We start from the raw sequence: 17407 nt of genomic DNA, 5'->3' as shown, positions 1-17407 counted from the left end.
GTGGTGCCACATTTTGAACCTTTGGATCAGGCAGAAAGGCTGTCACTTGAGACATAACATTTTGAGAGTGGGGGAACTTATGCACAATGCACAGTGGCAACCAACCCAACTTGAGGGCTCAATCAACTTAAAGCATTACATCCTCTGCAGAACTTTCCAAGGTGCATGTGCATCAGCGGAGGATATCTGTGTGGCTGCCTTGTCCACTTTGACCTTTGTGCTGTCATACCTCAGAACTGTGAGTTTAATGGATCATATTTTATTTATATTTTGAGTAAAATCTGTAACACTCTTTCCAGAGTGTACAGATCTGAGATTCAGTGAAATTATTTTATTATATGATTTTGTAACTTTTTGGTTAAATTCGCAGCTACAGTGAACCATCCCACTTCTATTTCTGCTGGCTCAAGCAAAAGAAAAGGAGTTAATGTATATACAATATGGATGACAAAATATAGGAATGTTAATTCTGATCTCAAATTAGTGAAATTAGTTTCTTTTTTATCTCTTGATAAATATCAAAAAGAACTGACAAGAGTATGGCTAGTGTGCCTGTTGAATAAGCAGTATTCATAAGAGCAGAAGTAACATTAATATCTTAACGATAACCTCCCCAGTGCCTCCTGCTGAAAGTAACACCAATCATACTTTATCTTTTCAATAAAGAAATCTAAAAACCATGCACTGGGTTTATGTAACTGTCTGAAAAAGCCTTTTTGCACAATACTACTGCTACAAAACCACACAAAGCACTGTCAGGGGGAAAACATCCACTGAATTGTGTAGTAACTGTAGCCATTTTTATAAATATCCCCAGGGGTAACAAGAGCTGTTCACCTAATATGGATATTAAAACTCACACAAAACCATAAAGCTAAAAAGCAGCCTGGAGCCCACACACAAAGTTAACTAAGTTATACCAACATGGTCAAATGAATAATTATCCAGCTGATTTTTACAGACGCATTCATTGAATTAACACGAAATGTTCCAAGAATCGTCTGAACTCTCCTTCAGAAATTCTGTTTCAGTTTCAGATCACCCAGAGCAGGGGCGGATTTCATGATCTGGGGGCTGGAGGCGAACTACTGCACAGTAAAAATACTGCAAAATATACTGTGGAAGAAACTCCAAAGCCATCCACCCAAGAGTAAAAAGAGCTGTTCATATGGATATTAGTGCTCCCAAACACCCTTTAATCTAAAAAGCAGGACTTTAACCTCATAGACATTATTTCATTTCAAATAAAATGTGTTGGATTGGAGCCAAGACAAGAAAAACACATTATTGTTCTCAAAAAAGAGAAGAGGAAACTCCTCAATACAGTACATCCATACTGTATTCCTGCTTTTTGTGATTCAATTATTCAATCGAGAGACTTATAATTAACAGACTGACGAGACTAAACTTCCTGTAAGCACGAATGAAAACTTTTCAACTGTTTTTCTGTGGCACCGAGTGTTTGTCTTAGTGTATCTTTGTGTTTATATGTGTGTCTGAAATTAGAGGTTAAATGGTCTGAGCAAAACAGGGTGACCCTTGAGGAGAGAGGATGTCAGAACAAAAAGAAATGAGAGGTTTGTCTCTATCAGCACCTCGCTGCCTACTGGTTAACCAGCCACTGACTAACAGCAGACAAAGAAAAGTCCTCATTACTCTGTGTTTACATATGTTTTTGTTTATGTAGTTTCAAACTGTGCAAAAACAAAAAAACTGAAATATGTAGAGAGTGTGCACGCATGCCTCACAAAGGCATTTGTGTGGGATAAATCATCACACAAATGAAATTTACCTCAGATGTCCTCTAACGTAATGCATTATTTCCTGAAGTATGGGCAATGCGTATTTGCACCACAACAGCAGTGTGTGTGCGTGTTTTCATGTGCGCGTGCAGAAGTAGCCGTGAACACACACTTGTGTTTGTCCGCTCTTTCGGTCGTGCACATATTTACCTCGTTCCCTGCATAAACCATTAAATATCTCATCCATATTGTGACCCCTATAACTCCACTTTATGGCTTTTCCACATGGCCTCTGAAGAACTCACGGGGGCTTTATTTTGGACGGTGCCATGTTTGTTCTGGGGGGCCCAGACGCTTTGCTGCTCACACGGCATCCTAAAGAGCACCATCCCAGGAGCCCAGCAGCCTGTTGTTGTTGGTCTGAGACTGACCATGGTCACTCAAGTTCAGATGAGGTCATATCTGGTCTACAATGGCCAAAACCCATCACAACTTAAATGTGAAATTGACAATTAGTGGTCAGCCTAAAACAGGAACTGTTTGCCACTACCTCAACCACCTCACTGTTGTCTTTAGTGTGTCCTCATTGATGTTAAATGTGTCCTACACTCTCTCTTGCAGTAGTTCACACATGCGGGGGAATGAGAATGAGATGAAGGAGAATTAGGTGAGAAAATGCTGGAGTGAGGGGGGGTAGATAGTATGAGGAAAAAAACGCACCGACTTAGGGAGCAAAATGGAATGAGGCAGAAAGAAGGACAGAGTGAGAACTGCAGGGGGAGAGGACAAGGTGGAATGTAACCAGGTTGAGACCACATCTTTCCTCTGCCTCACTACCTATATGAACCATCAATCAGCAAAGGTCAACAAAAATAGTCCAGCAGGGACCACAGCACACCATACCCTCGCATCACTCACTGACATAAGTTCACAGCCTTCTACATCCATCAAGGAACTCCATTCTCTCACTTCTGGCTTCCTCTTGTTGCTCCATCTATCTGTGATTCCCTCTCCCAGTCCAGACTCTTTTTTTTTATGTTCCTCTTGTTTTCCCGATTCATCACAGTCGCTATGGTTGATGTCAGCAAGTCATTTTTGAGTCATTTATGTCTTCTTCAAGTCATTACACCTCAACCTCAAAGGAACAAAACTCAGTGTAGGTCTTCTGGCAGGCACACTGCAAATGTCGGTGATGAAAGAGAACACAAGGCATTTGAGGTCACATCTGAGAAAGTAAAACTTAAACACCACAGACTGCTCTCTAAATACAGACAGGTTGCCACATCACAACATGCACATTAAAGGCATTCTGCTCCTAACACTTGTGTTGGCATTTAGCGAGGAATTAAATATCATACTATTGTTATTCATGTGCCTGACTTTGACTTAAGCACTTTGGTTGTCTGGATTTCCCCTGTGTGGGCAGATGGCCACCTGCAAAATGCTTGCCACAAATGATGAGTATGTAAATCACAGCAAATGAAAAATGAAAACCTTAACTTAAAACCTTAATACTTGTCATAGATATTAAATACAAAATGATTTGTTGCATCACACATTGAAGATAATAACTCAGATTTTGTGACCCTCAAGGATTTAAATACCACTAAAGAAGACAGCAGACACAGTAATGACAGATCACACAGAGACTTTCAAGAAATTGTTTGTGTTAAGACACATGAATGTCTCTGTGATACTTTTTTAATCAGTGAACCACAACACACAGGGCCAACTTTTTTGGATTCAGGAAGAGCAGTGCTGGGGAGTCGTACATTATCACTAAAGGAGGCTCAAACAACCCTCCTAGCTGAAGCCAATCCAGTACACACTTACAAATGATTTATGGGGATACTGCTCAACAGCCAACATCCAGCGTGTCCGTGTGTCATCTGCTTTGCTGCGAACACACTCAAAACCCTAAAGGCTTGTCCAGTTGAATTGCTAAAACGACAGTGACCATATAATGTAATGATGTGTAATGATGAGCAAAAACACACAAAATTTTCAGTGGTTCAGTAGTTACTTACATGCAGTGAGACTGGCTCTACAATACTGTATCACACCACCTCACACACAAATGATTGATGTCCGTATTACCCTATTTGAAATATTGCAGAGATTTTAGCCAAAAAGCATTCACTGAAATCACTGATGCGAGCGCTGTTGTAACACAGACAGTATGGGGAGCTGGGCAGATTCCCACTTTGTGTCGCAGTTAGAAACAGACTTTGCTTTTGTGAGAGGTTGCTGTGAAGTAGGGACAATACACTCAGGCTGGTATAATAAGACTGTTTGCTTAACTTGTATGGCTTTTGGAGAGATATTGGATACATGTGATTTGTTCTATTTCTGACTCTTAGAAAAGTACCTTTTGTCCATCCATGTTTAAATTAATTTTGCCATTACAGTTGTAGAAGCCAAAGGCTGTAAATAAATTTGGTGAATTCTTCTTCTTTCTTCTTCTTTGTTTGAGACACCTATGTCACACCTAATTCCTGGCAGTCATTAAGGTTTTGTCATTATTGTACTTTATTTTTTGTTCATACTCCATACTATGCAACCATGGTCAAATTCACTTCGTCCAGAACAGAGACCACTGCAACAAAAATCTATTTTGTCCATGTACAGTAAGTATATCTGACTGGATGTGCATCTCGGCCCTCACACTCCTCCTTTTTTTAATGTTAATATTCAAAATTATGTTCTCAAGGAAAACTAAAGTCATTGCACATGCAAGCCTTTTCCACTGGGGTTGTGGCTGGTTAAATATGCAGGAAGGTCTCTGATAGGTTACCTGATCTGATGGAGTATAGTTACAGCCCTGCATTGTTCTGATCGGGGCAGGAAAGACACACACACATACTGTATTAAGGGTTAAGTTTCCACTGACATGAGCAGCAGACCCACAGACACAGCACTTACACACAAGCACACACTCATTATTTTCCACATTTTCCAGTTATCTGGAGACGTATTCAGTCGTGCCCATTTAGAGGCTGTCCTTAACTTTGAGTGACAAATAAATACAATTTCCATTTTCTCATTCCCTCGTTCACAGTGCCTGCTCTGTTCAGTGACTGGTCCCTTCTCAGTCCCATCCCGATGTGAATCGCTTTTAGAGACAAGTGTCTGTGATATGAAGCTGCTCCTCAGGTCTAGCAGACCCCAGTCTGTCTCTGGGGGAGTGGACTACTGTACCAATCACTGTCATTCATGATTAGATCCTCTTGGCACATGCACACAAGCTTATATATAGTAGGGAGGCACGATATGACAGTGGTCTGAGTCGTAGGAAATCTGGGGCTCTTGAGATGTTTTAAATGTGACAACGAAAACAAACTGCTGAAAGGATATGAAGTAATAGTGGTGGATGAAAGCAATGAGTTGGGAGATCCTGTGAGAATCCTTTGCTTTCTAGCTGAATGATTGACAGACACTAAAGGAATGCAGGGTTGCGGCTGGCTTCAAGCACACTCAGTATCTGTACTCATCCTCTGGTTTGCCCACTTATTTCGGGAAACCCTAGCCTTTCCTAAGTGGAGAAAATGCCACTTCAATAGGAGGAAAAAACTACTCGAGACCGGAGATGAGAGTCCAGCAATCAGGACTGACAGCGTATGTGTTTGTGTGTGTGTGTGTGTGTGCTTGCATGTGCGGTGATCAAGACTGTCGGATCCAGTTGCAACCTGCTCCAGTAGCCTTAGAGAAATGTAGAAGAAGACAGGCTACAGGGCATAGTGATGCGCCCAGTGTCTGGATCATTATAGTCAATCATATACCATTCCCTTGACACACACCCACATGTTAATGCATAAACATACATGAAGCTGTGGTATATTAACAGACACAGACACACACACACACCACATACCAACTCAAGGCACTCAAGTGCATCATGTTCCTTTCAGCTTTGGCATAGATACTTGCATAGATACTCAAGCCCTTACATACAAAGAATGATATGTTTTAATGGTATAATATTTATGTGTTATTCATACAGTACTGAAACCATTTGGCACTTAAACGCACAGTATGAAATTTCTCTCGCTAGAAGTCTCTCAATCAAAACAATTAAAACAAAAGGTGCAGTTAGTTAGATGATGTAGTGAAGGACCGCGGGAAAATGGGAGTCATCATCTGCATTAAACAACCACCACTGCTGATTAAAATCTATCTGCTGAAATGAAACTCAGACTGAAATGTGAGGTAATGTCTTGAAGTTTTATTCACTTTACATTTATTCTTCTTTCCTCACTCTCTGACTCTCTCCCTGAAGTTACAGCGACAGGCGACCACCATTACTATGGACCTGACACTGTATGTAGGGAGGAGCATGTTCACTCCAGTTGTTAAAGTGTGTGCAAGTTTTATGTAATTTCTATATCTCCTTCTTAAGATGTCAAGATACGTTTAAGATTTAAATTCACACATTTCAATTTTAGAAACCTTAAGACTTTTTATTGGACACTCAGTGAGGAGAGATTCCAAATTTTGTAATAATTTTTTCAATAACTTTTAGGTTAGGAATCTTTTACTGAACCCGCCCTGCACCGAAACACAAACATAGACTTGCACATAACATACTGTATCCACATATAATGGTTGTACCTTAAAACTCACTATGACTGCCAGATTAATGTTAACAAACTTCAGCCATTTGTGTTACAGCACATCATGGCTAATAGCTGACCTCCGCTGCACACATAATGCAGTTAGAAAACATTAGCTAGGCATCAGTGGTGGTCATTTTCTGCAAATCAGATGACTGACCCCACCCTCCACTCCACACTGTTCTGCTGCAGCCACCATAATTTGTCAAATTAGAATAAAAGACGTGGAATTTGCAAGTTAAATCCTACATTACTGATGGTGACATTTTTCCCGGTCTCAGTTGTACCTATGGCACAAAAACACACATGCGGTTTCAGTAGGACACACAAACAAAAATATCTACACACACAAAACCACCCACTGAAAACCAATTCCTCTAAGTATGATGTATTCAGCTAACTGCGCGGGGCAAAATTCCTTGCACATGTATGGACAATTAGGCCTAATTTTGGCCCAAATTGCTTCCTGCAATGATGAGTGGACATAGTTAGCAGGCCGCTCTCAACTGCCTAACACAAAGAGATCTAAAGTATCAGTTCCAAGTCTAGAGGGTGATGGAGAAAAATGCTAAATGTTCCCCGCCCCCCACTCAACCCACACACATACACACCTCCATTCCTCGCCACACAACCCACCTCAATCCTTAACAGCAGTGATAAAATCGTTAGAACCACAGAGTTTGGAAACTTCAAAGATGAAGAAGAAAAAGCTGCCAGTTTTCTCCAGCCTTCTCACTGACTGACCCGCCCACGCGTACAAGCCCTCTGGTGGACTAAAGCAGCCACACGCATAGACATCTTTTTCCACCCACCTCAAGGCCAACGAGAGAAACAGAAAGAAACGGGATTCTTTACACTTGCACAGTGTCTTTCAGGTTGACGAATTATACCAGAGACATCAACATCTGATCTGTCATCTCAGAACTGTCTGAGCAGGCAGTAAAGGCTATTTTTCCACTATCATCATCACTGTAAATGTACCAATGTTAGCAAAACACATCTCTGGACTACAACAACTTGTTTTTGAAGAATTAGCAAAACATCAAATGAAGCAAAGGACTAAAACCCAAAAATGACGCATGTAATAGGAAACATACATACTAAGATGGAATCATTTATTAACCTTAACCCTGTGATACCACAAAAGCTAAAAACAGCCTTAATATATTTTAGCCCTTGCTGCTATTATTATTATAGCAGAGATTTACAGACATCTTCCCTCTGAGACAGCCTCATCATTCTGAGGTTGTGTGTATGTTTACAAGTGGTTTCCTGGAAGCTGAAGGAGCCCAGTGCATCATGGTGAGTGTTTGCATCTGTGTGGGTGTTTGTGTGTTTGTACATCTGTGGATTTTGTAGGTGTGTGTGTGTGTGTACACTGACCTCTGTCTGCAGCGTGTTGGCGCGTTGCTCCTTGGCACTGAGCGACTCCTTTAGCACCTCAATGTGTTGCTTGCAGTCTGAGTTCTGATTGGTCAGGGTTTCTAGTTTGGTCTGCAGGGCCTGCATCTCTGACTCCTTCCTGTTCAGCTCCTGCTTCAGCTGCTCTATCTGACAATCACAGAAACACAAGCAGAAATTTGATCTGAAAACCTTTTAGTCATCATTGAGTGAACTAACACAAACCCTGAAAGTGAGAAGAAAATAGTTTTTTTCTGAAGCAAACACACACAAACCACATAAACATCTCTTGCAAAAACACACCAGTGAGTGTGTTGCTGTTGTATATTACTGAATAAGACCATTTTTTAACAAAACCTTAAGGGCAAGCAAGTATTTTCAAAGCATATATTCCCTTGGACGTAGCATTTAAAAGACAGATTTAAAAATTATATATGGAAACAAATAGCTATGACATGATTTAGATTTTTTAAATTCAAAATAAAAAAATTAAGACAAAATCTGAAGTATTTCTAATCCTGTGACATACTGTGTTACTGTTTTTTAATCAGTCACTTAGACATGAAACTGTAAACTATCACATCAAAATTCAAGTCAATTGTGTCATGATTCAATTATTTGGAGCAATGATAAATTACAATATTGAATTATCACCCAGCCCTACATTATCGGTTCTCACTCTGGGGAGTCCCAGGCCTACTGTCTCTTCTACAGTCACACCAAGCCAAACAGCCAGAGGGTGAAAAATACATGCAAGCAGACAGACTTATGGGGAGCAATATTACACTCACATAACTAACAGATTACAGATTGTTTTAAGGAAGGCCACAGAGAACAGGTCAGAAAGTCACAAAGGAAATCTAATGCACTAACAGAGGGAGGTCTCTGCTAGTGCTGAGGCTTGCTATGTGCAGAAGATTGTCATCTGTCTGCTGGTGCCAAAAATGCACAAAGCTGATTTGAAAGAGAGATTTCTCTAATTGTGAGAGCAGGGTTCACTTCATACCAGGCGGATTCTGACTGGACCAGAGCTTGGCCAATCAACCCTCACTCGTAGAAAGAAAGAGCCAAAGAGAGCAGGGAGAAGGGGGACTGAATATTAGGAGTGCAATAAGGGGGGGGCAAAAGGTGAGGTGGAGTCAAAAAGAAGCTGTGCGAGACAGGATCGGAGAGGTGAGACTGGTAACAGTTTATAAGACAAGGAGAAACAGAGGTCGGAAAATTGTTTAGGGAGTGCACTAAAATAATATGGTAAAATTATAGAGCTTTATAGATAAAATAAGAACAATTATTCACAGAATAGTGAGAGAAATAATGTAGGGTCTAATGAGAGGGGTACTTCTGCTTGTTCTGTGATCCAGGGCTGCTGGGTGGGGAGGAGGAAGGTGGGAGCTGTTCTGACGGAAGACACACATGGGGACAAGGCCTGGTCCTACAGAGACACAAAGACAAGAAAGACAGCAAGCCACTAAACTGCGGCACACAACCAGCTGGGAAACTGTCACTGGTTAGTGTGCTCCTCCGCACTCCTCCACACTCTGCACTCCTCAACCACACAACTGAGGCTTCAAAAATGTTTTATTTGGTGAGATTCCTCTAGAAGTGATTATCTGTATGAATATATTCATCAGCTCTAATGCCCACTTATCATACTCGACCAACTTTTCATGTTCTTGGAAGTTAATTTCTGGTGTTCGAGAGGAATCCAGAGAGGACAGGGATGCTGTCCTCACTGTTTTCTCTTGTCACAGTCTCACCTCAACACCTGTCACCAACGCTGCTGAGAGACAGGGACTCTGAGCACTTCAAGGATATACAAAGAATCTGTGTGCCTGTGCGTGCGTATCCGTGTGCATTGTGTCTTTCTGTGTAATGTAGAAAGATGAGACATGGGAGAGCGAGCCAGGGCCATCACTGTGATGTATATCATCCCGGGTCAGCGTGGGTGAGGACAGAGCTCTTTCCTCTGCCGTTGTAAGCTCACATTCATCTGTCAGGGCTCCATTCATAAAAAAACATCTCTTTTATGATTGCATCAGGAACTTCCCCGATGTAATGACAAATGGGCCCTACAAAGAGCACCATTAATGAACCAAAGAGAAACATTTTCACATGGAACACTACTCATGGGCCTCAGCCATCATATACACTCAGCAAGAAACTCTGTGAAACCTGAAACTAAACATGGTTCCTGTGCTTCATGTGCTTTACTTTCATGTGTCTATTCATATGTGTGCATGTCAATTTGGGTGCTGCTGGTGTCCCAGTGAATAAACTAGTATACAAGCTGAGAAATTTTAGTCGGTCCTTTTGAAAGGTTTTCCTGTCAGTTAAAGGTAGGTCAGTAAACCGACACTGTGCACCGTAAGCTGATAGCACCTGAGCGGGCTTCCTCCGAATCGTCAGCCATCACAGATAAGAGAGCAGCACAACGCTTTGTCATCACAGTTGAGGTAGGTAAGGCATGCGGGCATTTCAGAGGAAAATAAGGAGGAAAGAAGAAACCTCTTTAAAAGTTTTCAATTAAAACTCTAGATATGAGATAACAAATAGTTTTAGAAGCGTAAAAGCTCTTGTTATGCATGCAACATTGGAGGCCAAGACTGAGCAGCCAAAAGACACAAGATAATACAGTATAACATGCAGGTTCTCATGCAGTTGTAATTGGTCTTTTAAGCTAAACATGCATCACTCAAATCATGCACTGTGAAGTCGTCTCGGGTGGCTTGCGGAGAGATTCTACCTTAGTCTTCATGAATTTAGAATGGCTCTTGTAGACCTCCACCTGCTTGAGCTCATCCTGTCTGTCGTCAGGGTGCAGCAGGCCGCTGGTCTTTAACATCTGGACCTCATCCTCTAAGTCTCTGATATTCCTCTCCAGGGAAGAGATCTTGGTGTCCTGCACCAGCAACAGTAGGCAGGCAAAGAGTCAGCAAAGATCTGACTTTGGATATTAGGTTCTGGACTTTGAGGACCTGCATGTCTCAAGATTGTTTAGACAATGATTTATCTATCTATTGCTCTATCAGTTTATCAATTTTCTTTTATCCAAAATGACTAGCAATAATCATACATGTACATCAACTTTATCAACTAAAATGAACTGCCTGAAGCAATACAATTTGAAACAATAAGAGTTTTTTAACATTCATGGGTCGGATTACAGATGAGTTTTCATTTTGCCACATAAGATCTGGACAGTTTAAGCTATCCTCAAATGTCATTCCAAAATGTACAAATTCAAGGAGAGGTTAACGAAGAAATCTGCCGTCACAGAGTGGAAGGGTAGAGGCAATATCTTTTAAAAATGTGGTTACCAGTGGACATTTTCAGACAGTCTCTCCGGGAAGACATTCATAGTACTGCACTCACTGGTTCAAATGAAATACAGACAGAAATAGCTGTGTAAAGAAAGTAAAAGGAGAGAGAAGTTGAAACCCTGGATCTTTTCTCATCTCACAGCTGGCCAATCATGGCGTTACACAAGTGAATGTCGTATTGTAGTTTTGGAAAGTTACAGAAATTGTTGGACGCAGCCTATTCAGACATTGGAAAGGTGGGGGAGGGGTTCCAAAGCTATTTGACCATCAGATAAGCGGCTGTGATGACGCATTCTGGCAGCTTAACCCTATGCAATATCTGCCAGGATCACTTTGAAAGGTATTTGGCTAGCACAATAGCACAATCTGCAATTCAGCATATTCAAGACTTAATAGCATCCTGTATCTAGAGTAATGTGTACCCTTATTTCTGACTGGTAAAACAGGGCAAATATCTCGTTCAGCCAAGATATTCTCCTTTGCCATAGCTATGAGGGAATGGAAGGGTTTGTCATGACAGGTCCTGAGGTTGTTTTGTTGCATGGGTTCAGACATACGTTAAATGGTAAACTTTGGAAGAGAAGAGAAAGGTAATTGAGTAAATGGAAGCAGATTGCATGATGCCATCAGCACAAACCACAAGTAACATGTAAGCATCTGACCCCCATTACATCTACTGACATCAACCCTGCGTAGCACACGTTGCTGAATGTACCATCCTAAACACATAAACACACGCAGACCGAGGAAACAGAGGCAGAGTATAACAGGACGTAGACTTTCAATGTATACCCATAAAAGTAAAGGTGGGATTTCAGGCATCTAGGAGCATCCAATCATCCATTCAGTTATTTCCTCTGCTTCACACTGATTTCTGTAGTATAAGCTATACTCTATTTCTACACATATTTCCAGAGCACAGAGAGAAAAAACCCAGAGGAAGAGAAACAAGGCAAATCCAAAGTAAACACAGAGGGTAATGTCAAAAACAACATCCAATAAAGTAGGAATACATGTAAGAAAAGATGGGCCTCAAACCCACTGAAACATGAACTACTGTACGTGACAGTGCTGCACTCCAACCCAGGAAGAATTTGTAATGGGGACAGGGGACAACACAAATACTGCATATTTGTAGCCCATGAAAGAAGGATCAGAGGGGAAGCACTCATTACTGTACCTGCCAGATAACATCAGGATCAAAACAGAAAGGGGGGTTGGTGTTCTGTAATCACAAAAAAGTAACAACACAGACAAAACAGACACTGGAAGTGACATTGTTGGACATTACACACTCATACAGTTTCATAAATACACTATAACATAAAAAGAGGACAGTAAATACTGCTTCTTCTACATCAACATCACCAAAGGAAGACTGTTACCCTTCATATGACAGTCCCTTCTGGCTACGTTTGTTTTGCATTTTCTAATTAATGCAGTCAGATTTAATTGGGTCTTTCTCGTGCATTTATGACACTAAAGGCATCCCGGGTTAGCACATGTGCAGTTTGTTAATAGGCAGACAAATCACAAAGTATGTGTGAAAAATAACTGTGGTTTTGCTGTAAAGGAACCACTTTTGGAACAAGCATTTGCTGAACGAACACCGAATGTGTGAGTGTCTGTGTGTGTGGGAGGGTGTACACGCAGACACATGTGGAGTCAACTGCATTTTTCACAGCTCTAACGACTTCAAAGGGCTGAGATGAGAGTGAAAGCTTCCATATGTGACATTTGAAACAAATTGAATAAGTGCTCAACTCTGCATGGGCCAATAATGGCCTTTACTTGGGCATGGCCACCACACAGAGATGAGGCAGCAATGTTTGAGACAACGTTTGTGAACATATGCTTGAGTCTGCATTTACAGTCAATCCAGAGACAGATCCACTACTGCTCACATTACAGCAGCGCCCATCAATAATTAAAGTTTTGTTGGTATGAAGCTGATATGGTGCAACTGAAGAGCAAGCTACACTGCTAAAACAAGTTCCCGACATAATACTTTAATTTATATCACCTGCCACAGTTTAAACTGTCTGTTCTCTAATTTGTTTGGACATAAGCATGCAAACACTTTCTCTACAATGTGTTTAATAAACAACAAAAAAAGACAAAAATTTATGAAGCTAAGAACTGATCCATTAAAGCAACAGACACTGTCCATGTACAGCACATTATTACACAGAATGTCTCCTGCTCTTGTTGATCCGCCTTAACTCCTACCTTCATATCAATGACAGTCTGCAGAGCCCTGGTCTTGGCTGGATCAGCCTGGAGCTGGTTTCTGCGATGGAGCTCCTGGGGAGGGACCCGGTAAAAATAAGCCTGGCGGCTCATCATCTTTAGCACTTTGTAACACCCACAGCTTCAGATAAGATACACTGATCAGTCTACCAGTCCTATTCTCTGTGTCTTCTTCACTTCTTTTTTTTAATATCCTTTGTTAAATGTAGTTATGTTGTGCTCCACTATACAACCTGAAAAATTCTTGTTTTGCAAAAAGAAAAAACTTTCCTCTGAGCTTTAAGCCGGTCCCTGTTTGATGCTTTCCCGAGGACTTCTTTCCATCTCTAAGCGCAGTTGCTGGTGTTTATTTTCTCTACTTTCTCTTTTTCTGTCTTTCTGTCTCTATTCGTGAGCAGGTAGCAGTAGCACTCAGCTATAGATCACATGAATCTGTCTCTATCAGCGTCTCAGTCTCTCTCTTTCTATTTCTCACTTGTTATCTCCGTCTCTCTCGCAGATGTCTCTGGCATACTAAAGCTCTTGCTTAGCAACACTTTCTGCCAGCACATGCGCTTCACTTCTTCTATCAATAATTAATGGTAGCTCTGACCTACACCTATGCCCACACTAAAGCACACACACATTCAAGCTGTTGGGTACACACAGAGGAACACACATGCCAGCATACAGCAAGGTTAAACATACTTGTTGAACCTTAAAATATGCGAGGATGAGGACAAATTCATTTGGGAAAAAGAACAGTATTTTCATCTATATGGAGGGCATTTTATTGAACACTTCATGGCCATTTTATCTCCGTCCCCTAAAAAGAGTGGACAAAATTAGAGACACCTTCAATCTAATGAAGACAACTACAAAATCGACATTTACGAAAGCCACAGAGCGAAAAAATGGAGTGAAGGTTACAAGCTGGTTCAGGCAGCTGCTTCGGTAATGAAATGCACCACTGCAAGATCTATCCAGTGCAACACAGCCACCGTTGTGGCAATTAGCTTTAAAAATTCTCACCACCACCCCATGTCCACCTGTAGGCTCTGGCTCTTGTCTTAATGGGAAGATATCTTTCTATCCCTGTTCAAGTATGTTCAGGGATGATGAGCAAAACATCAAACATTAACCATCCTGTTGTGTTGTATTCTCATGTAAATTAGCTTCTTCATTATTTCACTGAAATCTTCATTGGATCTGCGCATTCAAAACTTTTTTAAACCTTTATTTAACCATCTGAGAGCAATAATCTCTTTGTCACAAACACCCTGTTCACACCAACACAGTCACACACGTTCACACCCAGATGCCGCCCAGCCCAACCACTGGCCACCAAGCAGCTCCACTGGAGCAGCTGGGGGTTTGGGGCATTTCTGTTGTGGTGATGAGGGAGTGGCCGCTGCTCAAAGGAATCTTAGTGGTGGCAAACACTGCTCTTTAAAGCCCTGATTTATCTTGATTGGACCACAGGCTCGTGACCCGCAGGCTCATCAAAGCTTTAGACCACCACTACCAGCTTCACGAAGGATTAATCACAGGACCACTGCAGTGAATTGTACGCTACCACAGCATACGCTTTACGACATGGAAACAAAATAAGTGATCATAGATGGAGCTGCAGGTGCATAAATAAAAATATTTGTACATTCACACAGTATGTGAGAAAAGTGAGTGCTTATTATGTTAAAGGCAGCAGCTGAAAAGGGGCAAACATTCTCATCTCTTCAACTGTGAATAAGGAGGGATTACTGCTGTCAGAGTATTCCTCCCACAGACTGGCCTGCACACTGCTGCCACAATCCTAATCTTCTACTGAACACATGTCACAGTGAATGAGTGAGTCTTTTTGTCTCACTGTGAGCATCCAGGTATCTGTCTGTCCCATGGGGAGATCACGCGTATTTATTCCTTATCAACAAACGATTAGAGTACATTCAGAGTACAATGGGGGAAAGTAAGTCATGCAAAGGAGCATGTCATCAAAGACTGTCTTCTCTGCTTCACATGTGTCAGAAGACCCAGCATATGGAATGAATAGGATCAAACGTAACACTATAGCAATAAGTGCCGACATCCTGAATGAAGGATACGGTTAAAGGTTCAATTCTAGCCCGAAGGCAGTGGTGTCATATATGCCATGAATGGATTAGAACAAGCACAGATCCTACATGGACACACACCGCATACTCACACACACATTCCCATCCCTTCTCCATCAGTGAGAGAAAAAGGAAACACATTTGCTTGCCGCAAACGTGAAGATGTGATCGGCTCAGTGGCTTGAAGGAGCAGTTTGAAAATACAAAGGGAAAATCAGAGGCAAAGCCGTGCAGAGAAATAGGGAGGGGGTGAGGAGAAGGTTTGAGGGGTGTAATTTTGTCCCGATAAACTTTTCCGCTCAAACATTCTGGGAGATCAACAGAGCGTGGCGAGTATGTGGTGCCCGGGGTGTGGCGGGGAGAAGGGAGCATTGGTGTGTGTGTGTGTGTGTGTGTGTGTGTGATGATGGTATTTACAGTGGTCTTGTAATGTTAGTTGAGAGGGGCTTCATTAGTGGAAGCCAAAAAGTAGCCAATCAAGAATAGAGTTTTAAAAATCCCCACCCACGACAGGCCTTTCACCAATTAACCCAACCACAATAGATAACATATCAGCCTGGGGGGAGAAAAAAAAGAAAGAGCGGGAAATGCTGAAGAACAGACCGACATACAGAGACAGAAGGGCAGATGAGAAAGGAGAGAGGAGAACACGTCAAAACGTTGCCGCTGATGGGCTGGTGGCACGAAATGTGAGCAAAAAGAAAACGCAGGAAAAGAAAGTCCAAAAAGACGAATTTGCTGACATGAACTTCCACTTCTCCTCAGCATGCTGGCACTCAAAAGTTTCAAAACAGCTACATTTCTGAAGATTCATCAGTGTTTGAGAGAGGATGCGGGGGCAGACAGAGAGGGCCTGCCAAAAACAGCAGCAGGACTTCTAAAGCCAGTCATACTATAGAAAAACAGGGGAGCCCTTGTGCTTTGCCCTTACATTCTCAACACCGGGGCAAAGCTACACATTCAGCCGTACGGATCCAGTACTGAGTGAGACGTCTTCATGTGCAGCAGGGGCTCTAACTCTATCCAGAGCCCTTAAGGACCAACTGAAATCTGCAGTACGATATGTATGTAAGTAGATATGCCACCTCTAAGTAAAAATCTCGCAGTGCGAGTGTGCGTGTGTGTGTGCACGCCCTTGGCAGCAGGTCAGGTCTAGGCAGGAACAGACCAGTGGTGCGGCTGTTATTATTGAGTCTACAGGGACCTGGCGGCTGGGGAGAGCCGATTAGGCCCAGATTTATGCCTCTCAGCGTGTGTGTATGTGTGTGCCATCACACAAAACTTCACTCACACAGTTAAGAGCACTGAAGTCAAATTCTAATAGAATACTGCCACTTTGTGGACACTACTAGTACTGCAAACATTTATACTACCCGGTATACACTATTGAAAAGAGTCTGTGTCTGAATCTGTCTGAAATATACTAAACAAAAGGCTCCCAGGTCGTTATAAGAAACGATGCTGATGTTGAAAATTTTATTTTATCTCAAGTGTGAACAGGCTAACATGCTGCAAATGTGCCAGGGCCTCTGTATCAGCTGATAGAGTCAGGAAACACAAGCAAGAGAGCACCACACGCACATGCACGCACATGCACGCACGCACACACGCGGCGGGGTAAAAAGTAAAATATTTCCCTCTGACAGATGTACTGGAGTAGATGTACAAAGCTGCATAAAAATCCACTACTGTCTCTAAATCCTGAGGGACACGACAGAGAGATTTTCTGATTTGCATTAAAACCTTGACAGGCTCACACAATGTCAAACACATATCCTAAACCTTGAAGAAGCAGATAAAAAAAAAACATAAGATAACAACACCCACACTTAAGGTTGTAATTTCTCTTCCAACTAACAAACAATACAGAGAAAGCCCTCATGCCAACCCTCAGCCATGTTTGAGCAATAAATAAAAGCAGGGGAGAACTGAAAATGGAGGCATTTATTATCCCAGCTCAAGCTAAACAAGCTGGGTCATTTAAAGGAGAGTAA

At 41.8% G+C, this 17407-nt stretch overlaps 1 protein-coding gene across 13 annotated transcripts in view; it reads right to left on the bottom strand.

The window, feature by feature from the left end:
- The window catches only part of LOC124063278 (ERC protein 2-like), a 149886-nt gene that overhangs the window by 120963 nt on the left and 11516 nt on the right, over window positions 1–17407 (bottom strand). For 9 of the 13 annotated variants that reach the window (XR_006844079.1, XR_006844080.1, XM_046396745.1 and 6 more), the window contains 5 exons: window positions 13303–13377; window positions 12254–12298; window positions 10497–10652; window positions 9093–9185; window positions 7736–7903 (listed from right to left, as the gene is read on the bottom strand). Coding sequence is in view for 11 of the 13 variants with exons in the window: in XM_046396745.1 (XP_046252701.1) it covers window positions 7736–7903; window positions 9093–9185; window positions 10497–10652; window positions 12254–12298; window positions 13303–13377 (537 nt within the window). In the remaining 2 variants the exon portion in view is untranslated. The remainder of the gene's footprint in view (window positions 1–7735; window positions 7904–9092; window positions 9186–10496; window positions 10653–12253; window positions 12299–13302; window positions 13378–17407) is intronic. The other 4 variants (XM_046396750.1, XM_046396756.1, XM_046396752.1 and 1 more) reach the window with 3 other exon arrangements.

This window comes from Scatophagus argus, chromosome 8 (assembly GCF_020382885.2).
Source record: "Scatophagus argus isolate fScaArg1 chromosome 8, fScaArg1.pri, whole genome shotgun sequence".
Classification (NCBI taxonomy): Eukaryota; Metazoa; Chordata; class Actinopteri; family Scatophagidae; genus Scatophagus; species Scatophagus argus.
The sequence above is the reverse complement of the archived record's forward strand: the minus strand, read 5'-3'. Positions and strand labels throughout refer to the sequence as shown.